This window comes from Pyrgilauda ruficollis, unplaced genomic scaffold (genome assembly GCF_017590135.1).
Source record: "Pyrgilauda ruficollis isolate IOZ18807 unplaced genomic scaffold, ASM1759013v1 scaffold35, whole genome shotgun sequence".
NCBI lineage: Eukaryota > Metazoa > Chordata > Aves > Passeriformes > Passeridae > Pyrgilauda > Pyrgilauda ruficollis.
In genome coordinates, this window is record NW_024524934.1 from 7384162 (window position 1) to 7410311 (window position 26150).

The window sequence follows — 26150 nt, forward strand, 5'->3', positions numbered from 1 at the left end:
TTTAGTTTAAAATAGTAGTATTGTTCCTTTCCAGTAATGCCTCATTCCCATTTTCCTCTTGCATTAAGAGTCAAGCTGAACAGACTCTTACCTAGGTAACTCTGTGAAAAGTAGTAATGTGAGTGGCTGTGATTAGCTCTGCAAAGTCAAGCAATTTAAATTAATTAACTGTTGCCTACCTTTTTTCAGATCTAACAATACAATGTCAACGGGAAGGGTTCGAACGAAGAAAAAGGCATGTTCTTCAGATCAGTCTCCAGACAGCCTTCCTGTGAGGAGCTCTGGAAGACAGGTATTTATAATAATTTAAAAACATGTGAGTTTGTACTTTGCTATTTTTCATTTTCTGTTGACATTTGCAAAGAAAGTGGGCTTCCTTGTGGGTAAGTCAGGTCCTAGACTACTTATCCACAGAGAAGAACGAGTTAGTTTCGTGAATAAGGAGGTCAAGTGTTTCATTTTGCAAAAAATATTCAGAAAAGATAAATATTCTATATAACCCGTAAGTACTTAATGTGTTAAAAATACAATCACAGATTTCTGTACAGTCAGACAAAGCTGTCTGCCTGTCCACACAGAGACCTAAAACAGCATAATACACAGTACCTTTGATGCCCAGAAGAGACATTTGGTATACAGTTTTGTATAAAAAAAAAAAATGCCTGTATCCAAAAAAATCTACCCTAATATTTTATTTGAGGCACAGATAGGATTGCTACTTGTAATTAATACCAATAAGTATTTTAAAAGAGGAGATTTTCTGAAGGAGAAATAAAATGAATGCATGAGGCTTGACTCATTAACACATGATGGAGCTTAAAATACTATTTAAAGTGGAAGCTTTGCTTATAATTTCTTCAGTGCCATCAATTAGACCAAGGCAAGAAATTTTTAGATATAAATTATATTTCCAGTCTTACTATGGGCTTTGGGATTTTTTTGGTGGATTTTTTTTGTTTTTGTTTTTTTAGTGGAAAAATCTGACCTAATTTGACAGCTGTTTCATGGTGCAGCTAGTTCACAGTGGCTACAAAGATTTTCATTAGGATTGTTTTAACTACGGGATGCCACTCACAAGCTGCAAAACTGTCTGAATGCTGTTTTGTAGAAGACGCATTTGTGTCATTTATGGTCAGATTCCAGCTATTCTTTATTAGGTGAAGAAGAAAGCAGCTGAAGCAGCAGATGATGATGATGAAGCGTCAGAGAAGAAATATAGAAAGTGTGAAAAAGCTGGATGCACAGCAACATGTCCTGTTTGCTTTGCCAGTGCAGCAGAAAGGTTTGTTACTTTTTATTTGCATTTTTCCTGGACTTTCTAAATCTGCAGCTGAAGTTTAGGATTCTAACTATATTCTGAAAAATTCCTTCATGTCTAAATGTAGAGGGACAATTGAAAGATACTGCTAATAGGAGTCTTAAGGTGCCAGGAAAATGTCACAGGTTATTCCTGTTGTCCATAACTTTCTCCTGTGCAAGTTGCTAATTCAGATACAGAGTATCTTTGTGTTATGCTTATTTATGTTATTAATGGTGTCCTCTGGAACGTGCCTTGCTTCTGTGAAAGTGAGAGCATATTAGTGTAATCTGAGAAAGCCAAACTTGCTTTCAAGATGGAAAATGAAACCATCATTTACTGTAGAAAGTCTTTACCACTCCTTCACTGGAATGCTTTGCAGTCTGAGGTAAGATTCTAGCCTTGAAATTTTAGGTCATAGGAGAGATAGTCATACTAATCTGAACTTTTTGTTCTTGTACACTTCCTCTGCACTTTCACAAGTGCTTTTGCATTCTGACTTGGTGGTTTTAAATGCATAATACTGGCAAGGTATACCTGTAATAGGCAACATGTTCGACCACATTATGAAGCAGGCACACTGTAGTTATGTAGCACTCCTCCCACCCTGATAATTGAGACAAACTTTCCTTCTTTATAGCACTGAAAAATAAATAAAACTAATTGTATGTTTGATTTAGTTATATTCATGTATTGTGCTTTGGTGGCAGGAAGTCAATGTATTCTGGATGTTGTCATAGAGAAGCCAAGTGTTTTGGCAGGTGCCTAAGAGACTTGTCTGGGATGTGAGCACCTGTGAGATCAGCATTGGTGATATTACAGTTTTTATTTAGGAAACAATACATACTGCTTAGTCATCTTCTTGAATTGTTATTTTAATATTTTGATTTTCATCTTTCCCGCCCCCCCTCCCCCCCAAGTACATCCTTTCAACTTTATCTGTTTGAGATGAGCTCATTTCATGGCTACTTGAGTTAGTAGCTTAGGTCACTGGTTTTTACTTTGTGCATTTAACTTGAATAATTTAATTGGGTTTAATTAGAGTATTCTAAGTGAAGAATGATTGCTTTATCTGATGAATGTAATCTTTGTAATGGATATTTCTTTTTGAGACTGGTAAAGAACAAATGCTCAGAATGCTTAACTGCTTCCTTAGGGTTTTGTCTCACTGGGTTAAAATCACAAGTTGTACATGAGAAAAAAAATAGGAAACATCTGTTTTGTGTTCAGATTTGCCTTTATAGTTTTGTCAGTTGTTCTGGGGACAGAACATTGTAATGACTTATGAATCAGTTGATCACATGTACAAGAAAGATGCTAATTTAAATGATCCCTCCCAACTCTGCACTAGCATTGGAAGAAAATACAGCAAAGTAAAGGAGCTCTAAGTTCTTGTGGAGAGGAGCTTTGTCACCTTACATGTTTCCAAAGCACTTAGTGTGTCACAGCACATATTCAGTGTTTCATGTTCAGGAAATGCCTGCTTCTAGGGTACTAAAGACAGGCTCAGTTGACCATTGTTAGAGGGAGGCTGCTGAAAGCCAGACCAACTATAAAACTGCACATTGTGTACTCTTTGCTTCCCTTGCATCTGGTGTTGCTTAGTTTGGAAACTGGAAATGTTTGAGACAATTGGAATGACCTTATTGTTATTTGTATGGCTGTAGTGCAATGTGTAACTCAGCCTTCATGAATGTAACATGAAGCCCTGGCTTGTTCTGAATATTTTGTTCCCATTCTAGAACGTGCTAATGTCAATCGAACGATTTTTTTTTTCCCCTAAATGTACTATAAAACTATTTCTATGTCTCCTGCATTACAGATGTGCAAAAAATGGGTATACGTCTAGATGGTATCATCTGTCCTGTGGGGAACACTTCTGCAATGAATGTTTTGACCACTATTACCGAAGGTAAATTTATCAGTTAAGGTTGTGTCCTTTCAAAGCTTATTGAAGTTTGGCAGCTGTTGAAATATCATGCACATAAACATAATACAAAGATTGGTCCTCTGTGCTTGCTTTGCTCAGAATGAGGCTTAGACATTGATGATAAAACTGCAGGTGTTGTATGGACTAATCAACTTCAACAGGGCAGCATGAACAAAACTAGTTAGTTTAGGCAGGCTGGTTTGTGTATTTGCAATTATCCTGGAGCTTTTGTCTTTTTTAAAAACAATGTTAGAGAATTTTAAATTATGAGTAAATGTGTTTTTCTTTATAAGTTCACTTTACACTGTGCATTTCGGAGACCTTGCCTCTCTAAAGCAGTACAATAAAAAGCAATTAGAAATCAGTTTAACTATTGCAGTTCAGTGACCATGAAGACTCTTGTCATGGTTAACAGAGTGCTTTCAGCTCCAAGCTCCTTCCCATTTGAGTGGGAGTTACATCCAGCTCTACCCAGGCTTTTGTGTACTTATGTGCTTAGCAGTACTCATCACTCAGTCCAGGCCTTAGATACCAGGAATTGTGCTCATAAGCAACTGGACATAATGGTCAGGATGCAATTGATTGCTGTCATAAGAACCATGATTCTCTCCTTTTAACAGCAGTAATAGAGTGCTCTCTACAGACTTATTTCTCTGTCCTTATAGAAAATGTTCAATTTTAGAGTAACTGCTATTGCTTGAAGTGAACTAGATATTAAATTTTCTGACTGCTTGCTGTTTTCTCTTACTTCTTAGCCATAAAGATGGTTATGAGAAATACACTGCCTGGAAAAGGATTTGGACCAGCAATGGTAAAAGTGAACCCAGTCCAAAAGCCTTTATGGCTGATCAACAGCTTCCTTACTGGGTAAGGTGAAAGGTGATTTATTTAATAGGAATGTGATGTTCTGATGTGTTTCTGATATTCTGCTGTTCAAGCAGCAGGTCAGCTGAGTTTTTGTATTTTTTTCCCCCTAGTATTAGAGGATTGTGAAAAAGCTCAAGATAAAAATTCTGATCAGCTCCTCCACTGTTGGAGACTTTCTCCACACCCTACAAAGACCAATCTTCTGTTACTTTTCAGTGAAGCAGCAGTTGTGATTTTCAGGTAGAATGAGATTTGGCAGGAAAAGTATAAGTGTGAAAGACTTTGAAATTAGGTTATTTCCCTGGTTAAAAGAGCAGAAGAAAGATGGGAATGGAAGAAAGTTTGGTGGTAGTGGTGTTTTGTTTGAGGTTTGTTTTTTGTTTTTTTTTCTCTAAGTGATGAAGAATATATTTTTGAAGTAATGCTTGCAAAGTCTACCGAAAAACCATAGTAATGGGGAATTGAATTAATTTTGGCCTTAGGTTCTGTGCAGAAATTCAGTTTTGCAGAAATGGGTAGAATATTTCTGTAGATCAAATATTACCTGATGATTACACAAGAATGTATCTAACAACTATGTTTTACAACTTTCCCACGTCTGGCTTCTTTCTAATTGGTTATTTAAGTTGCATTAATCTTATCTGTAATCACAAGCAGCAAGTAAAAACATGTTTGTTTTTTGACTTGTAGGTGCAGTGCACAAAGCCAGAATGTGGTAAATGGCGTCAGCTGACAAAGGAAATCCAGCTGACACCACAAATAGCAAAAGCCTACAGATGTGGTATGAAACTGAACAATTCCACCAAGGTACCACACAACAGTTTTGCTCATATTGAAACTTAACAAGTTGGGATTTCTTCTTTGCAGAAATTAATTTCTTATTGCTTGCTGCTCAGTGTCTCTAATGTCAGAATGAAAGTCTGATGGCCTGGAGAGCTGCACAGTGGCAGGCCTACATGCTGCTTGGAATTTTTGTTTTCTATCAAGAAAGAAGTGTCTGAAATAGATTTGTCTGCACAGTCAATTGTAAAATCCTTCAGCTAGGGGATTATTATCAGCAAGTACAAAATAGAAATACACCAAAATTCTCATTTCAGTTTTGTGTGGCCTTTTTCATTATTGAGGAAAGCACTTGAAAAGCTCAATGAGCTTTTCCTAATTGCTATCAAGTCTGTCATGGAACTTTACATAAAAAGTTTCAGCTTTGGCATGAAGATAACTCCTGAAATTTAAAAGAGTCCTTAAAGTGCCATAGAATCATGGCACTTACAACATGAAGAAACATAGCATGAAAATAATGACCATATGAAAACCTGAAGGGTCAGCATTTAATTTTGAAACCCTGTGATAAAGATACTCTTAAAATAAAAAAGAAACTGTCTTTTATAGTCTAGACTAAAAGAGTTGCTCTGGAAAAATGTGTGATATTTCCAGAATTTTTCTATAAAATTCTGTTGTTTTTTTCTGAATTTGTTTCAGTGTTCTATCCCATTTTATGGGATAGAATGTATGTTTTAATATTTGATCAGTAGAAACTTAACAAATGGGAAACATTTTTTAGAGTGCTTTTGCTTTATGATGTGCTGTGTTTTTAACTTACACATTTCTCTACCTCTTTTTTTAACAGTCGTGTCTACTACAGAAGATTAACACTAAGCACTTTTAAATTTTTTTTTTTTAATTTAGAGAATTATGCCATAGAAAATTATTTTGCTTTATACTTAATTTTTTCCATACAGCTTAAGAACAGCTCTCATACCATTCCCTTTTCTTTCAGACTGAGGGCTCAGACCAGTGTTCCATGCCTGAGGACTTGGTGAGTAGTGGCTGTTCCTCCTCATTTGTCCTAGAATATGAAAGCAATCTTAAAGCATGGCGTATTTATTTCATTTTTTATTTTGCTTCTTTGACCAATTATGTCAGTATTTATGTCAGTATTTTCCTCTTTTCCCTTACCATACTAAGTAGCTTTCAAGTGGTTCGCGGTGTCCTTTAGTCATGGCCTGTGACTCAAAGTTTACTCCTAATTCTCATTTTTGATCAGGCAAAATAGCATTCAGTGGCCAGCTTTCAAGTAAAATTCCCCATCCTAAAATTTCCTTGTCTTTTAGTCAAGCTAGTCTCACTTTTTTGAAGACTGCAAGAGAACGCATAAGCATGTTTTCTCTCCTCTCCCTTGTAATACAAAATGTACATACAAGATGTATGTTGGTGTTTCAAGGGATTTGTGATCACATCACCTTGCAGTTCTGATTTCATATAAACTTACGTTCAATAAGCCATGTTCACAAGTGTACCTGAGGTACTTCTATGTGTTCTACAGGATACTTCTACAGGGAACACATTCAAGCTTATTGTTGACTCTTGTAGAAGCTTTGTTTCCCTGATGCATGTCTGACTTCTAAATTAAGGGTGAATCATTAGCACTTCTTAGGGTTCTAGAAGATCTTTGATGGGGATAGCAGAATCTAAATTAAATTGATCAGTTAGTGTGTACTTAGTTCTAAGTTCAGATTTCTGGATGCATAAGTGACTGTAAATGTTTTATAAAGGGCCTAATAAGGCATAGATGTGTTGTTATGGCCTGTTTAATTTGTTTGCTTTCCACATGATATGAAGTTTGTGAAGTTTCAGCTCCATGTCTGAGAAGACATCAATACTACAGGTTTTCTGTGTCAGGCTGAGGAAGGGGAAAGAGGGAGAGAAAATGTCTTTGACTTGCAGTTCTGAGATTGGTACTTCTAGTGCTTTTTTGGTCTCAGTTTTGGAGGGAGGGGGGAAATTGGTTAATTTTCCAACGTTTTTGAAGTACTGACATGTTCTCTTTTCCCCTCTTTCCTTCACTTCTCCGCTTGGCCAGAGAGTGGCTGAAGTTTCAGACCATTGGTGGTACTCCATGCTCATACTCCCTCCTTTGCTGAAAGACAGTGTGGCAGCTCCCTTTCTAGCTGCATATTATCCAGACTGCGTGGGCATGAGTCCATCCTGTACCAGCACTAATCGGTTACCTGGTGAATCCAACCTTGTGAAGTTAGAGCACCTAAAGAGTGTGCCTAATGTGACTGGTAAGGGCCATCTGCAGGGCTCTGTTGCCTAAATAGGTGTGATACATTTTGTCTTATAACTGAGTTTATAAGGAATATTAATTCCCCTGATTCAGAACACTGGTTCTGTTCTCAGCAGTCACTAATACACAGTCTCTGTGTGACTGTCTCTGTCGTTTGATCCCATTTGCTTGTTTGTAAGATAAAGGTAATACATTTCTTACAGCTTTTCTTTAGGGAGTAAGCACAGACTGTGGAGGCTTTCTGTGTGCCACTGTCATTTTTGTACAGAAACAAGAAATTGCCATGCGGGTACTTAAAGACTGTTTGCATTCTTAAGGAAATGAAGATTTATCAAAAAAACCCTAGGATTCTGCTAGTTTTTATATCATGGATCTTTGGGGCTTTGAAGAAAAGAAATTGATTTTTTGAGGCATTCAGATTCTGTTTAGGTTTCTTTTTTTTTGCTAGTGACAGCCTGGGAGTGCAGATCGGCAGAATAGGTCAGGTATAGAGAAAGGTAATTCAGGATTGTCATACTCATCTCAGAGAGAGTGCTTTGAGGAAATTTCAGCTTCTGTGTTGTCTTAGCAGGCTTTGTTCTCCTTAGGTGCTGAAAATAAATCTGTTTGTATGTTCAACAGATGTTATATCTGCTTAACAGAAAACTTCATTACATAGAGCTGCCAATACCGAATGTGGAAGCTGAATAATTATTACTCCCTCTGGGCAGTATTGGGTGTTGAAGAAGAAAGGAGTTCAGAGTACTGCCTGAGTCTGTACAGTGATGCTAGTCCTCAGACTTGAATTTAGGTCCTACTCCTTGTTGGACTCATGGCATTGGAGTGCCATGAAAAGTTATTGTTTCTTTGACAAAACTTCAGCTCTGACAGGTCCAAGGTCTACCCATGAGGCAGCAGGACAATAATTAATGTACAGCCTAGAGGGCAGGAGGGAGGAGAGCCATGTAAATGAAATCATTCTGGAGGCTCCTAGAGGCTGGAAAGCTTCCTTACTTCTTATCTGTGTGAGGTCAGTGGATTGTTTTAGAGGGAGAAGGACATGATGAAGATCTGATTGAGTATGACTAATTCCTGGTGTGTTCTTTATGCAGTTGCAGGCATGAACAAGTATTTCCAGCCTTTTTACCAGCCCAATGAATGTGGGAAAGCACTTTGTGTGAGGCCAGATGTCATGGAACTGGATGAGCTCTATGAGTTCCCAGAATATTCACGAGACCCTACCATGTACCTGGCATTGAGAAACTTGATTTTGGCTTTGTGGTACACAAACTGCAAGGTAAGAGATGCTGATAGCTAATTTGTTTGTTTAAAAATAATAGCAGCTTTTCTGGTATGGGGACTCACTTCTTGGATGTCTTCTTATGCACCAGAAAAATTTCTCCCATGTTTTTGAAAATCCATTCTAAGATTGGCTGGGTTTTGGGGGCTTGTTGGGGTTGAGAATTTTTCTTCCTTCCTTTCCCCTTCCTTTCCCCGCATAGGAGCTTCTTTTGCAGTAAAAATCATAAGTTTTTAAATTATTATCACTCTACAGTGCTTGCCGAGCTTTTTAAAGGGATGCTTGAACACGTCTAAACAGTGTTTTTTGGTGCTTTTTGATTTGATTTGTTTTAAACCTGATTGTTGGACAGGGAAGTGATTGTCTTTTTATTTAGGCTAAGCCTATGGCACTGCCATCAGTTGAACTCCTGAAGTTTCACATACAAATGCTTTTTGATAGGGATGCCTGCATTTATGTGAAAGGCTTTGGATATTAATCTCCTTTTCCTTCAGAATGCCATTTTGGAATGGATTTTACTAGAATGCTATTGTGAACATTTCACCATGCAGATTCATTTTGTAAATGGGAATCTGCTTCAATACCATTCCTTTACTAATGGAACATACCATGGAGTTATCAAAAGTCTCTTGTAGACTCATTTGGTTTTATTTCATGTTAATCTTACTTAATAAATTGTTACCTTACTGTGTAAAGCTCACTAACAAGAAATTTCCACAAAAATTCTTTTAAAATGCTCTCAAAAGCTTGAGGCATAATTTTTTACCATTTGGTTTACAGTTTAAATATGATGTAAACATATGAATAAATGGAATATTACAAAATCAACAATTTCTATTCTTCCTTTCTCCTTTGCAGGAGGCTCTCACCCCTCAAAAATGTATCCATCATATAATTGTTCGGGGGCTTGTGCGGATCCGCTGTGTACAGGAAATGGAGAGGATCCTGTATTTTATGACAAGGAAAGGGCTAATTAATACAGGGATTTTGTCAGTCAGCCCTGACCAATACCTTCTTCCTAAGGAATACCACAATGTAAGTTGCTGTAATAATCCCTATATTTGTAATGCTATAAAACTACATGGTGCATGCAATATTTCTTTTAGTTTTGAATTTTTGGCTCATTTACATAAATGGATGGAATGATAGGTAAAATTATATCTAAAACCTAATATGTGGAAAGTTTTTAACATTGTTCTCTTATGCCTTCAATGGGTATTGAAACTACATCAATTAGACTCCTTTCAAAAAAGATTTTTTCCCACTAAAATCTATGGAATTCCTTTCCATGGGTTTGTGCTTCCCATGTGCTGTTCAAATGGATGGGAACTGTGTGAAAAATATACAGGTTCTGTGGCTCCTATAATACACCTCTGCTTCCATAGGTAAAGAAACTGCTGTTCCAGGTTGGTTTGCAAGAACTGTGATTAAGAAGGAACATGTTTATGACTAGCAAGTTGTTAGATAGCACCCAAAACTTATAAAATTACTGTATTCTGTAACAGGATATCTCCTAGAAATTGTAAGTCATGTTTGGAAAGTGTATTTGTAGATGTTTTTCATTTATAAAATAGTTTTTATGGGTCAATCAAATTGAAATCTTTACCAGGTAAGTATGTTTCTTGTCTGATAAATTCAAATAGATTGCTACTTTTGTTACTTTTTGCTACTTCAGCTCTTTCTGTTAAAAAGCCTGAGGGATCTTCTTTTGAAGTCCTTAAAAACTAACTATTTTCAAAGCTACCACTGATCTTTTTTCTATATTAAATGGATTGCCATCTTTAAAAGTTATCACAGATTAGTTTAGATGACAAGAGAGCCTAGACTTCTGAAACCTACAAACATATTTGCCTTTAGCAAATGAGAGTGAAATTACCATTTCTATTTTATGTCTAACTATTTTTATTTAAATACTTCAATATTTTTTAGAAATCTGTTATTATTGTTGGGGCTGGTGCAGCAGGATTAGCAGCAGCCCGACAACTGCACAACTTTGGAGTTAAGGTAAGACGCTTTAGAGTACATTACTTAAAAATATCAGACTTCCTCTCTTTGAAAAGTGTTGTCCATCAAAAAGAAAAAGCCTACATTCTTGTTACAAATATGTATGTGCAGGGCACCCTAATTAATCTGGGGTTTTACTGAGTAAACCTGCTGTTTAAAACCAGCATTTATTTGTATCTAAAATTAAACAGCATGCAACATATATTTTATATATTAACTGCACCCAGATCATTGTGTTTAATAGCCTGTAGCATACCTTAAACGCCAATTTTGAGATTTCCAAAATAAATCTTCAGCTTTTTAAAAAAGGAGGCTTATTTTTGTTAGGATCGTTTCTCAAGTAACAGTTATATTTATATGTGTATATCCCAAAGTGTAACCTTTCTAAGATGATTTAAATGCATAAATTAACTACAAATAATCCAGAAATGAAAAAAAGTGTTAAGATTGCTAACATTGCTGGATTGCTTGTGCGGGGGTGGGGTTTGTGTTTTGTTTTCTCCTTTGCTCTGGAGTTGAACAGATATGTTTAATAGAATTAAATCTTGCAATTCACTAAGCTGCACTTTGCCACAGGTCATTGTCTTAGAAGCTAAAGACAGAATTGGTGGCCGAGTGTGGGACGACAAGACGTTCACAGGAGTCACTGTTGGAAGAGGTGCACAAATCGTCAATGGATGTGTCAACAACCCAGTGGCACTAATGTGTGAGCAAGTGGGTTCCTGCAGTGGTCATGATTATCACTAGTGAAAAACTTGTTAAAGCCAAGCTCATGGCTGGGTAAGGGTGGGAGTCCTTTTCTTGTGACAGGATTAAAATCCTGTTCTGCATTGTAAGTAAACTCCATGTTGCTAATATATCTTTGATAACAGTTGGGAACAGAGAAGGGCTCTAGAATGGTATCAGGTACATTATGTAAAGAAAAGCAAGGTGCCTCCAGCTTCAGAACCAGAAGAAGCCACTTTTTTCCTCTTTTCTAGAGATAGTAACATAAAAGGTCTCCAGCAGCTTTCCTTAAGGCTGAGAAAGGCTTTACTGTGGGAGGCTACTGCTTTTATGGTGGATTTGCCTTTGCTGCCTTCTAAACACTGGAGCATGTCCTAAGTAAAAAGCCCCTAGGAAGAAATTAGCACAATATTTGTGCTATTTTTTTCTGGATTGACTCTGTAGAATGCAAAACCATCTTTATTCAAATTTAGCTCTGTTGTGGTTTTGTTGGACAAGCAAAGCAAGGTTTAATTCCAAATAATTTCTTTCTTTGCTTGGTTGTTAATAACATTGGTGGTTAACTGGCAAGCAATATCCTGTCAATTCCTGAATTCAGGGAACTGTTTGGGCCTCAGACACTAGAAAGTTGTAAAAAGTAAAACTGATTTTAATTGTGACCTAGAAAATAAATTGAGGTAGAAATAAAGCAGACTGGTTCATCATGTTTGATTACCAGACTAAATTTCTTTACTAGCCCTTGCCTGACAGGAAAGTTCCAGAGGAAGTTTCTGTGAATCCCCAATAAAGGAAAGGATGGAAAAGTAGAAAAAAATTTGTGGACAATTAACAGATAGGATTGTTGGTATTCCAGTTTGAAGAGAGCAAGAGTACTCTGACTAAAGTTGTTGATGATTTTTAAATTGTATCACTAAATATGAGGCACTCACCTTAGGTTAAGTAACTTTGAGCATGCTGGATGCTGTAGTTTTTCTATACTTAAAAAAGCAATAAAATGTCTTTTTCTTAAGCTTGGCATTAAAATGCACAAACTAGGGGAGAAATGTGACTTGATCCAGGAAGGTGGAAGGATAACAGATCCCACTATTGATAAACGTATGGACTTTCATTTCAATGCCATCCTAGATGTCGTCTCTGAGTGGAGAAAAGATAAAACTCAACATCAAGATGTTCCTCTTGGTGGTAAGTGAGACATGTATTGCAAAGTGAAGATGTTGGCTGTGTTCATAAAGTTCTATATTAAATTGGCTCTTACATCAAATGTTTTTAGAAGTCTGTGGCTGTCTCTCTGACCTTAAATCCAATTGTATCTTGTTTTATAAGGTAGCTTTTTCAGTATAACTAGTGTCACTAGCAGCTCAAAAGACTTGTTTCTGGCTGAAGCAGGCCATGCTAGACTTAGCTCTTATGCTTTTTGACTAATCTGCCTAAAAAAGAGCCTGATCAAAGCCTTCTGCTGGCAAGAATAGTCCCATCTCCATTGGTAACGCCTCCCACCACACTTACAGCTTGCAAACTCCACAGCAAAAAATAAACTTGCTCAGAAATGTCTGCCTCCCAAATCTCTTCAGCATGGATTCTGTAAGACAGAATTAGTAACTCCTATATTCTTCAGTGAGCCCTAGATCAAATTTCTCAGTTCTTTGATTTTGTAAAAATTAATCAGGATTTATTTGCAAGATCCTCCATTATCATAAAGTGTATTTTATCTGAAATCTTTAACTGTATATTGATGATAGCTAAACAATTAATTTCTCTCTTCACTTCATAGTTTCACTCAGAAACCTATGAGTACAGAACAAAGTTGTACTTTATCACTGAAAAGATCTTGCAGTTTTGTTTTTCTTTTTTTTTTCTATGAGAAGAAAAACATCTTGGTACAAATTAGCAATAAGCGTTAAAATCTTGTGATCCAGGGAACATCATGTTGCAATGCAGTTGCACTTCTGACAAATTGTCATATATTCTTATTTTAAATGTGTTCTTTCACAGAAAAAATACAAGAGATCTATAAAGCCTTTATTCAGGAGTCTGGTATCCAGTTCAGTGAGCTGGAAGAAAAAGTACTACAGTTCCATCTCAGTAATTTGGAATATGCCTGTGGCAGCAATCTCTCTCAGGTGGGTTTTGACAGCTGTGTTCTGAAGTGACCGAGCTTCACAGAAGACAGAGTCAGAAGTAACATTGAGAAATCACCTGATCCATTCTATGGCCCTAGAGGAAGAATCAGCTATCCTGACTATTCCTACTCCCATAACCTGTTGTTTGAAAGCACTGAGACACTGACTCCAACACTGCCTTATTTAATCTGATGGGAGCTCCTGATGTGCTTCCAGTGAGATGCTCTTTAAGCAGAAGCTGAGAGTAGATGGTTAGAAAGGGAGCAGGGCATTTTGCTGAGATGCTGGGTGATATGATTCACAGAAGAGTTACTCCTCCTCAGATGTTGGGTGTGACTTCTGCTTCTCAGCTCTGTTCAGAAACTGAGGTATTTCTCTACCCTGCTACACACCTTGAGAATAAAGGCATTTGACGCCTGAAGTGTTCCAACCTGCTGGTGGTGAGCCCCAGTTCGCCACTCCTAGGTACTCTTGGCTACCTGATACTTGGCTGCTCTCCTGACTTCAGTTTTGGCCAAGCAGCTCCAGGAAATACAAAAGTATCATGTTGTTGGCAGTGCATTGTTTACTCAGTCCTGTTGCTACATTTAAAGACATTTAGTGTCAATTGTACTGCAGCAGTGGGACAGCTGACTGATATGTGCAGATGCACAAATCTGAACTGAGAAGCACACAAGAACATAACAAAAATCTGCAAGACAGTGCTATACCAAAGGAGTCACTGGAAAATATTTTGATAGGTCAAATTTTCATATTCCATGAGTGCCCAGGGGAATTAAGAATGATGCAAAAATCTACCTTACCTTCAATTTTAAAATCAAAATATGATTGATTTTATGCATTTACAATGATAGGAATTGGCATCTGAATAGTAGTTTGAGAATTGTTTCAGATTTTTCACTGCTAAGTGGCAATTGCTTACTGCAAATACCTCTGTTTTACTAACTATAAGGTTGCAGGGGCTAGAGAACAAGGTCAATGAAAGGTATCATGGAACAACCTCTAAAGTGACAGAAAACTTGCATCAAGTTGGGTTTTTTTGTGTCTTATTTTCCTCTTCATGTTGGGAAATAAGCTATTTCCTTTTTTTATATGAAGTCCTAAGGCTGTAAAATCTGATTACTTTGCTAGATACAGTCAACTGAAATAAATACACTGCAATACACCTGGAGTTTTGTACTCTTTTCCTTGTTTTTCTACTAAGCAGAACCATAAATTCCCTGCTAGTGACAAACCCATGAGACTTTTCTTAATCCAGCAATTCATATATTATATACTAGCATTAGGTAAATAAGCATTTTGATTTTGTCAGCATTGCCATAAATTCTGGTGATACACTTTCTTTTCCCAGTTGCAAAGGGACTAAGGTGGCTTCTTCTAAACTGTGGAACTTTTCATAGTACCCATGTCCCCATACCAGTAGAAACAGCCAGTTGTTTTCTGTCCACAGGTATCCGCACGCTCATGGGACCACAATGAATTTTTTGCCCAGTTTGCTGGAGATCACACTCTTCTAACTGTGGGATATTCAACTGTGATTGATAAGTTGGCAGAAGGGCTGGACATCCGGCTGAATTTCCCAGTGAGTCTGGAAAACACTGATGCAGTGCCTGTCTTGGATTGCTTTGAAAAACCCAGTCATGTATTTGCATTCTTTGGGACCAGGTGAATCTGTGCCTGTGACTGTTTCAATTTATCTTTAAAAATAACCAGAGGACAATTTCAACATTTCTGAAATTCTCTCTGAGGACTATCAGTACTTAAATTATATGATCTTACATGTTAGAATCATGATTATTTCTCTTTTTCAGCTTCATGAAGGCTATTTTTTGGCTTTCAGAATTTCTCTGGAAATATGTGTTATTCACTTTCTAGATTGCTGACAAGTGCTATTTTAGCTATTCTTGCTGGAATTTGCATTGCATATGTACATTTTGTAGTACATTCTCTCAATGTGTCTCATAGGTTCAGAGTATTGACTATTCTGGTGAAGAAGTGCAGATCACTACTGCAGATGGAACAGTGTGGACAACACAAAAGGTACCAAGTATACCTCAAGACTAAGCATTTTAGAGAACACACAGTACATGTCCTTTTTTTCATTTTCTTTCTCTCAGAATACTATTTAGTCCATTTTCTCCCCATGCAAAGATGAATACTCATGTATTTTAGTGGCCTTTATTTGGGTGTCCTAGAGCCTAATTTTTGGTGAGCATGCTTGAGATTTGAGTATGAATTGATTTGAAAAACTAAGGACTACTAAGTAAAGCAAATATATTTTTATCCAGTCTTTGAAGTGACATTTATGTTTTCTAGTTCCATTCCCTGCTCAGCTTTACCCCCCTTAGCACGTGTATCATGTTAAAATTTCCAGGATTTGACAACCCCTATTTCTCAGTCTCTCTTATTCTTTGTATACCCGTCTTCTTCATGCTGAGTAATTTAGCTTTCAGTAATTTTTAAAATGATACGTAAACTTGATAAAGACTGGATTGACATCAATGGTGTCACTAAGTGTATTTTAAAGAGAAGGAATCTCTGAAGGAATTCAAACTAAACCAAATCACTGACTATCTCTCATTTCAAACAAAAGACAGTTTGGTTAATCTGAGAGCCATTGACTATCATTTACTGAAGTACTGGTAGCATGGTTAGCCACTGTACAAGCAGTTCATCAGACTGTGACTTAAGATCAGTGAACTGTGGGATCTGTTCTCACCTGAATGTAAGGCATGTGTTTCCCATTAATGGGAACTAAAACGAGACATTAATCTAGAAATGTCTGGTGCATTATTATGCTGCATCCTACTAGCATAATCCAAGTCTTACTAGCATGATCCATAGTTAGTAGGATGCTGTGAGATTTAAGTGCTGTATTCAGATCTTGGTACCGTTGTGATTGTAGCTATTTCTTTCAGGTACTAGTGACTGTACCACTGGCCCTTCTTCAGAAAAATGCCATTCAGTTTAATCCTCCACTGTCAGAAAAAAAAATTAAAGCCATTAATAGTTTGGGAGCGGGAGTCATTGAGAAAGTAAGTGATTTCATATTACCTTTAATTTTCTTTTTATAGAAACATTGGCTGTTTTGTCCCTGTTGCTTTTGCAGTGTATTTGTCAGGGTTTATGATGCATAAACATTCATTTATGTTTTACTTGTATACAGTAGCCCAGGAGAGCAAAACCTTATTGGGCATCACATGTATTTCTGTTCCTTAGATTTCACAGCTTAATGGTATTTTTAAAGAAACTGTTCACAGAAGAATTTGTGATTAAATTAAATATTTAGTTATTAATTTTGATTCATGATGGTCTTGGATCTTTCAGAATTCCAATAATGTCTTTATTTCAGGTCATTTTAACCTAGTAAGTTCATAAAGTATTTGCGAAGAATACTGAAAGTTGTGTGTTGGACCAGTGTAAAATCTCCTACCCTTTCCCAATACAAAAACACAGCCTCTCCTGAAAAGCTCCCCAGTAAGATGTGTGCTTAGAACAAAACAGTAACAAAGTAATGCCAGAAACAGGATTATGACAATGTTGAAATTTAAAGACAAGATTAAGAAACTCCAAGTACAGGATGCTGCTTATTTATTTCAAAGAAATCTGCTGAATTTCTTGAGCATTTTACACAATTACTTCCATTGTGGATTTGATATTCTGTGCATTTGCAATTTATGACACCAGCATTTTTTTTCTTTGCCTATCCCCCTTGGAGGACAGGTTTGTGTATTGTCTGTTGAGACCCACTCATAGGAAGAGCTGTATCTACATGAGTGGAAACAGGAAAATGTTAGAAGAACATATACCATATCTTGATATGAGTTGTGTGGTATGAAATGCTTAAATACCATTTTCCTATATCTTTCTAGATTGCCTTGCAGTTTCCATATAGATTTTGGGACAGTAAAATTCAAGGAGCTGATTTTTTTGGTCATGTTCCACCCAATTCTAGCCAACGTGGGCTCTTTAGTGTCTTCTATGACATGGATCCAGAGGTATGATATATGCCAACTGTGTTTTCTCTTGGCCCTTCATAAATTCAGTTTGAAATCTAGGTGCAATAATTACTAAACAACAAATTTTTTCTTCTGCCCACACATCTACAACTATTAAAAGCAGTGGAAGCAGTGTTATTTATTTAGATAAAGCTCATCAATATTTTGTTGTAATAAATGGGAATGTTTTCTATTGTTCAGATACAGACTAATATACAAGCAAGTACATTCTCAATCTCTACTGAAGGCAAGTCTGTAATACTTTACTATAAACCTGCTAATGTGGGAAAAAGGCTACTAGTCACTTCCAGTTTAGGACTGTTCCCTTATTAAATCAGCTGAAAATCCAGTTAAAAAGATCATGCTGACTTACTAATGCTTACTGGCTTGCAGTGGTCTGAAGAACTATTTGGAATAGCAGAAGAAAAGACAAACACCAAGATCTGCATGAAACTGAGATCTGTAGAGTCAGTTTCATACTCATGAATTTCAAAGCAAATTGAAACCAGTGGGTTGACATCATGTTTCTCTTCCCTCCCAGTTCCAAGCAGATACATTACACATTTATGTTGTACCTCTTCATACTTTTACAACAGCTGCTGCTTACTACTTGGCAGCAATTAAAAGGCCATTTTGTAACCTGATGTCTTACTCCAAAAGGAAACCATCCTGTGACGTTTGTGCTTTGTTACTGCCTGATCTGTGCCTGTATACAAATTTGCTTAAATGAGTTCTCTCCAGTACTCTTAAGCTCATGCTACAAGAGGTTCAGTGTGCTGGTGCTGTCCAGAGATCCTACATATAAGGCTTAATTTGCTTGATAGCTATTCTCTACTAGTTACCAAAGTTAGGAATAGAAGAATTATTGCCTTACATAAACAAGAGAGGCAGAGTGCTTTAAAGGTACTCCGAACCTGTGTGCTCTTCCCTACTCATCACTTCACCTCTAAAACTTCTGCATGGTAGCAGATGTCATGAAGTGGAAGGAAATACCAGTAGACGTGACCTTTCATTTCTTGATCCAAAATCTGCTGGTAAGAACCTAGTATTGGTCTAATCAAAACCACATCTAACTAGTATTTAAATAGACTCTCTCTGTCACCATATTTTGGAAATGGAGTACAGCTAAGGTGAAAGCTTGGCACAAAGCTGAAGCTTAAGAGGGTGCACAAAGACTAACACTATCAATGTTATTTTTTTTGGGGTACAGCCTTCAAGTAGGTAGATAGGAAGTTTTCAGTGAATTCAGCAAGTAGTAAAAGGGGCTGACTGTACCAGATCTGTGAAGAAGACATCAGAAGATGTGGTAATTTGAGCATAATTACTGTAGAATATGCACCCTTTGTTCCAAGGAATCAAACCCACTTTTCTCTAGAACAACAGTTGCTTTGCAGCTGAAAATATCTTTGCAATACCAGTTAAAATAGACTGTTTATGAAATACTTAATAAGGTCTTGTTTTTAGGGCAAAGAAAGCATTTTAATGTCCGTGGTCACCGGAGATGCTGTGACAACCATTAAGAATTTAGATGACCAACAAGTACTGCAACAGTGTATGACTGTACTCCGAGAGCTGTTTAAGGAGCAGGTAAGAATCTCTTTTATTATGAGATTAATTAATTTGTCACCAGAATAAAGCTTTCAAATGTAGTACTTCATGATGTATAGGCAGACCTTTGACATTTAAAACTATTTTTCTTTCTTTATCAGTTTCAGGGAATAGATTTTCTTTGAGACATTCTAAAAATCACAATATTTGGTCTCTTGTGTGAAAAATGTATATTGAAATATCTTAGATCTCTCTGAAGCACAGTAGTATGTAACTGAAAACAGAATGATCTATTTTGAACTATTATCCTTTAAATGCTATCATTTAAAATGAAACTATCATCCTTTAAAATGCTTTTAAAAAGCAAAATTAATTAAAAGCAGTACTTTAGGCAAGTAACACAAAACACACTTCTTACTTAGCTGTCACGTTTTTTCTGGTCATCACCACTTCTAACATGTGATAAGATCTTTAAGCTAGATTAATTTGATTTCTGCCTTCTGCCATGCCAAGGCAACTGAAATTACAACACCCCCAAACCAATCCAATCTATTTTTCTTCTACTAACTAACAACCCTTTCTCAGCTGTCTTGGAATGGAGGTACAGGCAAAATGATCTAGCAAGGGCCCTACATCCTGAATGCGAAAAAACACACTAGATAAAAATTTCTACTTTTTTTCCTTCCCCCAGATCATCATTAGGATAAAAACTAATAGGAAAATCAGGGAAATCTAGGGCAAGCAAAACACTCTCACTTAGCAATGTTATTTGCATTCCACTCTAGAGACAATAATGCCTCAATTAATTAGAACAGTTAGATCCTCAGGAATGATTGTGTTCAGAGCTATCTCTCAAGTTTTACTGATGGTTCAAATGTTAGGAATAATGATCTTTGAAGAAGTTCAGTATCTGAAAACTCAACTATTCCTAGAAACATATGCTTGGTAATGGCTTTATTGTTACTAGAATCTCATGCAGTGGAAGTTCACATACCTGTATCTTGATCTCATGAAAATGCAGCAAATGGGTCTTTGGTTTCAGTGCCGCTCTGGTCCAGAAGAGTGATTTTCATGGCTGTCTCCATGGTTTACATTAGTTGTGAACTTCAGACACCTGAGGATGATGCAGAGGGATTTTTCAAAGACAAAATAGCTTCAGGGGTGTACCAGAGCTACTTCTGGGACATCCATACAGCTTGTCTACATATTTGGCTGGTCCTTGTTTTGATCGCTTGAGTTTCTCATGTGCTGCCTGAATGGAATGTATCTGTCGATACCAGACCTTGTGCAAGAGGCAAGCAGAGCTGCTTCTGTTTACTTGTCATGAGCTCCTCCAAAGTCAGACACAGCTGAAGTTGACTAAGCCTTCATACAAGTGTTACTCAGGCTCTTTTTGGTAGAAATCTGTGGAATTTGCATGCTGCAATGTGACAAAGAATACACAGTATTACTTGTTGCGGCTCAGCCAGACCCTGACTTCCTGGTTTTTGTTTTCTCCCTGAACCTAGTTTTCAAGACAGCTCATTTTCTGATCTTAGATAAATCATCTTATTGATCCATTGGAATAAAATTATCTCCAGAATGAAAATTTCATTTTGAGATTTAACAAGCTAGATGTAACAAGCATTATGTCTAACCAAGACAAAAATTGCTTACATTATACATACCTACATATTGAACAATATCAGTATTGTATTTGTTTACAAGAGCATGTGAACAAGAATTTTAAGGGGATTTTTTTTTCTTGTGTACTTCTAGGTGTATTACAATATGCAGATCTGTTGCATTCAGAATAGTGCAGCTGTGAAGTTTCAGGCATCAGGCGAGTCTAGCAAACAAAATTATTTTTGTGGTTAGTATTGTAATAAAAAAAAGGAATTTAATTCTGGAATGTGATCTAATCTGTGTCTTAATAATACTAAATACTCCAAAGATTACTAGAAACTGTTTGAAAAAAAGCTGTGCAATTCTGAACTTTTCTTTGCAGTGCTTAACTTCTCTTTTGGTTATGCAGGAAGTTCCTGACCCAGTGAAGTTTTTTGTTACTCGATGGAGCAATGACCCTTGGCTGCAGATGGCGTACAGCTTTGTGAAAACCGGGGGCAGCGGTGAAGCTTATGACATGATTGCTGAAGACATACAAGGAAAAGTTTTTTTTGCTGGTGAGGTAAATATCTTTGTTACTGGGAGCAGTTTCTTATGGAAGATCATCTCTTGCTACCCAACACCATTAATGCAGAGGTAGTATATAAATATTGTTATATAAATATGCTAATGATTCTTGACACAGAACCCCCTCTATTTATATCATTACTGGGCATGGGAAGTCTGCCAAATATTTTAGGTCAGGAGTAAAATGAATTTTTAGTCCAAATGTCTGTTACCTCACTTGGGGGTAAAATAACAAATGCACGATGGAGGTGTAGGGTGCATTCTGTACTGGGGCAGAACTTAACCTTCCCCACTAAAGTGCAGATAGCAGAACAGACTGCTGCTTTTGTACCTGACTTGCTTGCAAGTTTTGAAGTTGCTAAAAATCTTGGGTGTTTCCTTTAATGTTCTTTCTAAGGAGTTTTCCATGGCTTTTAAAAATGTAGGTATATGCTTAAGGAAAACAAAACTGATTTTATAAACTAAAATTTTGTACTGTCAATTTTAGAAACAACTGACTTTTTTTCTTTCTCTGTTTTTTTGTTTGGTTTTTTTTTGCTACAGGCCACAAATCGGCACTTTCCTCAGACCGTTACAGGAGCTTACTTGAGTGGAGTTCGAGAAGCCAGCAAAATAGCAGCATTTTGAGTACTGAAATTTTGTGTTTATAGATATATTTTTAATTGATTTCTGTGGGTAAAACTATCTTCAAGTTTCCTATTGCTGCCTTTTTCCTATGTGGTACTTGAATAGTATATGGTACCTGAAGATAAAGTCTTCATTTTCCTTTTCCTCTTTCTCCCCCACCCCATTTTTAGGCCCTGATGATACATATTGTTGGGGGCTTTTTCCCAGCTAAGCTATTACTAGCAGGAGTGACATTGGAATCGTCGGCCACAGCTTAACTAAGAGAACTTTTGTCAAGAGTCTTCTTCTGTATGGCTCAAGTCATGCTATTGTGAACCTTCATTTCAGAAGGTCAGATTAAAACAAGACTAAGTTAACATATAGCATTAAAAATGCTGGCAGTTAGTAATGATATGGGAATTTTCCACTAACTGTGCTTCTCAGGTTGACTATGCTCACAGGAGTTCAAACGGGCTTCCAAGAGCCTGAATAGCCTAGAAAAAAAATCTAGGATTAATGTAGGAAGGAACTCAATTATCACTTTTCCCACCTGCAATCAGTAACCTTTTCTACAATATTTTTTCATATTCTTAGCACCCACTAAGCGGGCTTTGGGATATGAAATTTGTTCCTTTAAATAAGAGAGCTGGAACAGTTTACAGTGCAATCATAGAAAGGTTATTGTAGCTGATCAAAACTTGAAAAATTAACTTCTAGCTTACTTTTAAAAACTTTGAAATATGTTACAATAATAGGCTAAGAGTTTAGATTTGCTCATTGCTTCTGTAGAAACAGGACTGCTTAAAAATACCATATTGCTGTGATTATTTTGAAAAGAAACTTCCAGATTCATTTGGGCTGAATAGAGGAAGTATCTGCTGATTTGACTGTACAGTGGGGGGTGCAGGACTGTACGTTCCTAATAGCTCATTGAAGTTATACATTAAAACATAAGTAAAGATGAATGAGGAAAAATATTAACATTCTTATGAAGGGCTGAAACAAGATGGCTTGCACTTTGACTTGAAGTTTATTTTTTTTTTCTTTTATTATGAAAGTATTATTAAAAACAACTTGAAAGAGTAATTCAGTAACAGCTAGACATCTGACTAGTAGCTTTTTCAGGGGACAGAGAGGAAAATATTTTTCAACAGAAATAAGAGAGATGTAACTGGGATACCTATTGTAATACTGTTCCACTATATTGGTATTAATGAAAAAAAATCAAAGTCCACTTTTAGATCTCTTCTCTGTAACTTGGCTGCGTAGATGTCATGATTTCTGAAATGAATATAAGCGCTTACTCTATCCTGCCCCATTCTCATGCATTTTCTCTTTTATTAATCCTTCATCTAAGAATGATACAGTGCTTATTTCCTTAAAGCTGCATCCTTGGAAATAAACAACAAGCAACCTTAAGAAAAATCATAGGATGTTAAGGGGTTGGAATGGACCTTAACAATCATCTAGTCCCAATGCCGCTGCCATGGGCAGGGACACCTCACACTAGACCAGGTTGCTCAAGGCCTTGTTCAACCTGGCTTTGAACACCAGCAGGGTCCTTCTGAATAAATGCAATTCTTCTTTTCAAATATGTAGTATTTTGTTTTTAGAGTAGGTATGATATTGTTAAAACCCTTTATTTAATCTCTAATTTACAAGGTGAAGATGTTTATATAACTAGATGTTTTTCAGATATATATTCTGTTCTGCTTCTTAAAGCTGAGTTATATGGACTAATAGGAAGAGTGTAACTGTTCATAATTTTCCTCTACATAAATACTGGTATGTAGAGTTTTAAAGTACTTTCAATTATTAAATTGCAATTTGAAGGCTGCAAGAAACAAGACAAAGCCTTCTGATGATACAAAACAATCAGGATATCAAATTTTGCTTTTGGCAGTCATTTGCACTTTGTTAATTTCATGTATTACAGGCCAACTTATGGCATAACTAGCAAAGATTGAGATCTATGTATGTTTGAGTTCAACTTTCTTTCCCACTTTATCATGTATGACAAATTATTAGGAGAGGAGCTTCTGGTGGTGGGAAAAAAAGCTAATTACTACAAGCCCAAAACCTTATATTCAATGGCTGCTTCAGCTAATCTTGCTTAAAAACTTCAGTTAGCTTAGTAACAGATACAAACATGTCACATTTCAGATAGGAATGGTCTGGAAAGTTAAGCTCAGCATCCATTTCTCCAGTCCAAAGTTTGTATGAACATGCTTGATGTCATTCTGTTAATTTGTACTTGGGGTTTTCAAGTTGGCTACATCTTTGCAGCTAGATAAATGCTGTATTTGAGAGAAGAGAGATGGACGTGAAGAAATACTATCACATTTGGCTTTAGATGATGCACGCTTACAGCATTAGAAAAACTGATAACAAATGGTAAATTTACCAATGGCCTAGTCTACTAATTATTTGTATATTGTTTTGGTGCCAGGGCACTTAAAACTGTTTTGTGCTGCACTGAAGTTTGAGGAGTAAATAAGTATGTTCCATTTTAATTTACGTTCATTTGAAATATGTAAGAACATCAGGCTGGTTCTGAGACTTCATTCTTTAATGTTGCCCAAATTTTTTTTAATATCTATGTTAAAATTTATTTCAAGCGTGTACGTATTTTTTATTTTGTGTTTAATTTATTCCCTCAAATAAAGAACTGGGGAATGTTTTCTTTGAGTAGGTTTGTTGAAATGTTATTAAAAAGATTTGAATGCAGAGCATGATCTGTTACACTTCAGTTCTTCTGTGTGACTATGTTATGGCAGCAGAATAAAACTGGAAATTATCCATGGGATACCCCTGTTGTGCTTTTTTTTTTTTCCTTTAAATGTAACTAGTGGCTAAGCCTACTTTTTTATTACATTTTATATTAAGATTTCATTTTGGTATATTCTTACAGCCAGACACCTCCTCAGAAGTGCTGCTTTACAGCCTTCTCTGAGCTCTAAGTCCTAACAGCTATTCTTTGGACAATACTGTCTTTTCCCTCCAAGTTTTACAAAGCTACTCATAAGCTTGTGTTAGATTATTTTCCTTAGGCCAGAAGAAATTTAAGTAGTAGTAATTGAGAAGTATGGCCCTTAATTTTCAAGTATTACCAAATAACCATTTAATGCTTTTCATGGAATAAGGGTAGTCTGAACACTTTGTAGGATCATGGTCCTGAAAGGTTCCTACGAGCACAGACTGCTATAAGCATGTGCAAGCCTGACTACACACTCAAAATTTTTAAAATACAAACTATGACAAATTCTAGTAACAATTATCTACATTGTTCTTCATGAAAGGGATGTCAGGTGTTCATTTAGTCTAAGTCTGACTGCAGCTGCCTTAAGAGAAAAATATCTTACTGCTTTGCAAGTTTAGTTCACCCACATGTAGGTCGGAACTAGTGAAAGCATTACTGGGGGGCAAGATTCACTGCTTTCCCCTAACCCTGTCATACTTGATTAGCAGTTCAAGGTTTGTACCCTGAAGATTGTTCTCCAAATGCCAACTCATTACACCCGATGCTGCTTTTGAAAAAGCAATACCTTCAGTCTAAGAAAAACAAGCTTTAGAATAGAAATTAAATGCTGTTTTTTAACATAATGTACAAATCAGCACATTACATAATATTCCCCATAAAAATTACAGTCCTTCAAAAAAACCATAGAGTATGTTTTTCCTTTTGGCCCAGTTGTCTAATACTTAGATCAGAAATAAGTGAAATAGTGCAGTCCAGTGAAGGAGGTCAGGTGAAAGGGCAGAGCAAGTTACATCACACTGCCATCCTCTTACACCCAGAAACTGGAGATCATGTGGTACCAAAGCTGCTACTTGGAACAGGGCCAACATGGAGCTGGTTACTTGGGCCTCTGCCAGGCTGATGTCCAAACATCTCCACCAATGAGGATGCCACTGCTCCTCCAGGCCCCTTTTCTGTGACCACCCACATGGTGAAGTTTCTTCCCTGACAAATAACTACAGTGTCCCTGGTGGCAACTTGCGCTTGTTGCCTCCCATAGTCTTCCTGTGCACCTCCAAGCAGAGCCTGGCCCTGCCTTCCCCATACTGTTCCATTTGGGAGTTGCAGCCTGCAGGATGATCCCCCTTCATCTGTCTCTTCTGCAGGCTGAACGAGCCCAGCTTTCTCTGCCTTCCCTCCTCCACCCTGTGCTCCAGCCCCCTCACCCATCTTGGTGCCCCTCCACTGGACTTGCTCCATGATGTCCATGCTTGCCTTGCTCCGGGGAGCTCACAGCTGGACCCTGCTGCCAAGGCCAGCTCACAGGTGCAGAACAGGGTGCCAGTCACTTCCCTGAGCCACCGGCCCCACACTTGCTGCAAGAGCCCTGAGCACTGTCAGTGTTCCTTATCAGGAGTGCCCATTGCTGAATGGCCTCCGTGAGCTGTCTGCAAGAACCATCTGCCCCTGCCCAGGCCCTTTTTGGCAAATGTGCTTGGCAAGACAACCTTGTTCCAACCCCCACTGTTCAGCAGATACTCTGTCCCAGAAAGAAGGATGCTGCTTCTGCTTTTGGT

General features: G+C 37.1%; 3 protein-coding genes across 7 annotated transcripts in view; 1 reads left to right on the top strand and 2 right to left on the bottom strand.

The window, feature by feature from the left end:
* The window catches only part of TPMT (thiopurine S-methyltransferase), a 12943-nt gene extending 12708 nt beyond the window's left edge, over nucleotides 1-235 (bottom strand). Inside the window, exon 1 of the mRNA XM_041475327.1 lies at nucleotides 180-235. The gene's annotated coding sequence lies outside the window, so the exon portion shown is untranslated. The remainder of the gene's footprint in view (nucleotides 1-179) is intronic.
* The window catches only part of KDM1B (lysine demethylase 1B), a 26780-nt gene extending 2360 nt beyond the window's left edge, over nucleotides 1-24420 (top strand). The window contains exons 2-21 of one of the 3 annotated variants that reach the window (XM_041475320.1): nucleotides 190-292; nucleotides 1158-1282; nucleotides 3120-3209; nucleotides 3983-4094; nucleotides 4785-4901; nucleotides 5872-5910; nucleotides 6955-7159; nucleotides 8253-8437; nucleotides 9299-9475; nucleotides 10370-10444; nucleotides 11021-11158; nucleotides 12181-12352; nucleotides 13163-13290; nucleotides 14741-14872; nucleotides 15256-15330; nucleotides 16209-16325; nucleotides 17163-17288; nucleotides 18753-18875; nucleotides 20851-21003; nucleotides 21552-24420. In XM_041475320.1, the coding sequence (XP_041331254.1) occupies nucleotides 203-292; nucleotides 1158-1282; nucleotides 3120-3209; nucleotides 3983-4094; nucleotides 4785-4901; nucleotides 5872-5910; nucleotides 6955-7159; nucleotides 8253-8437; nucleotides 9299-9475; nucleotides 10370-10444; nucleotides 11021-11158; nucleotides 12181-12352; nucleotides 13163-13290; nucleotides 14741-14872; nucleotides 15256-15330; nucleotides 16209-16325; nucleotides 17163-17288; nucleotides 18753-18875; nucleotides 20851-21003; nucleotides 21552-21635 (2463 nt within the window). In that variant the 5' untranslated portion in view covers nucleotides 190-202 and the 3' untranslated portion in view covers nucleotides 21636-24420. Of the gene's footprint in view, nucleotides 1-189; nucleotides 293-1157; nucleotides 1283-3119; nucleotides 3210-3982; nucleotides 4095-4784; nucleotides 4902-5871; nucleotides 5911-6954; nucleotides 7160-8252; nucleotides 8438-9298; nucleotides 9476-10369; nucleotides 10445-11020; nucleotides 11159-12180; nucleotides 12353-13162; nucleotides 13291-14740; nucleotides 14873-15255; nucleotides 15331-16208; nucleotides 16326-17162; nucleotides 17289-18752; nucleotides 18876-20594; nucleotides 20689-20850; nucleotides 21004-21551 lie in introns of those variants that run through there. The other 2 variants (XM_041475318.1, XM_041475319.1) reach the window with 2 other exon arrangements.
* The window catches only part of DEK (DEK proto-oncogene), a 45097-nt gene continuing 19134 nt past the window's right edge, over nucleotides 188-26150 (bottom strand). Inside the window, exons 12-14 of one of the 3 annotated variants that reach the window (XM_041475323.1) lie at nucleotides 20119-20256; nucleotides 19831-19950; nucleotides 188-281 (exon numbers count right to left, since the gene is read on the bottom strand). The gene's annotated coding sequence lies outside the window, so the exon portion shown is untranslated. Of the gene's footprint in view, nucleotides 282-19830; nucleotides 20257-26150 lie in introns of all 3 variants that reach the window. The other 2 variants (XM_041475324.1, XM_041475322.1) reach the window with 2 other exon arrangements.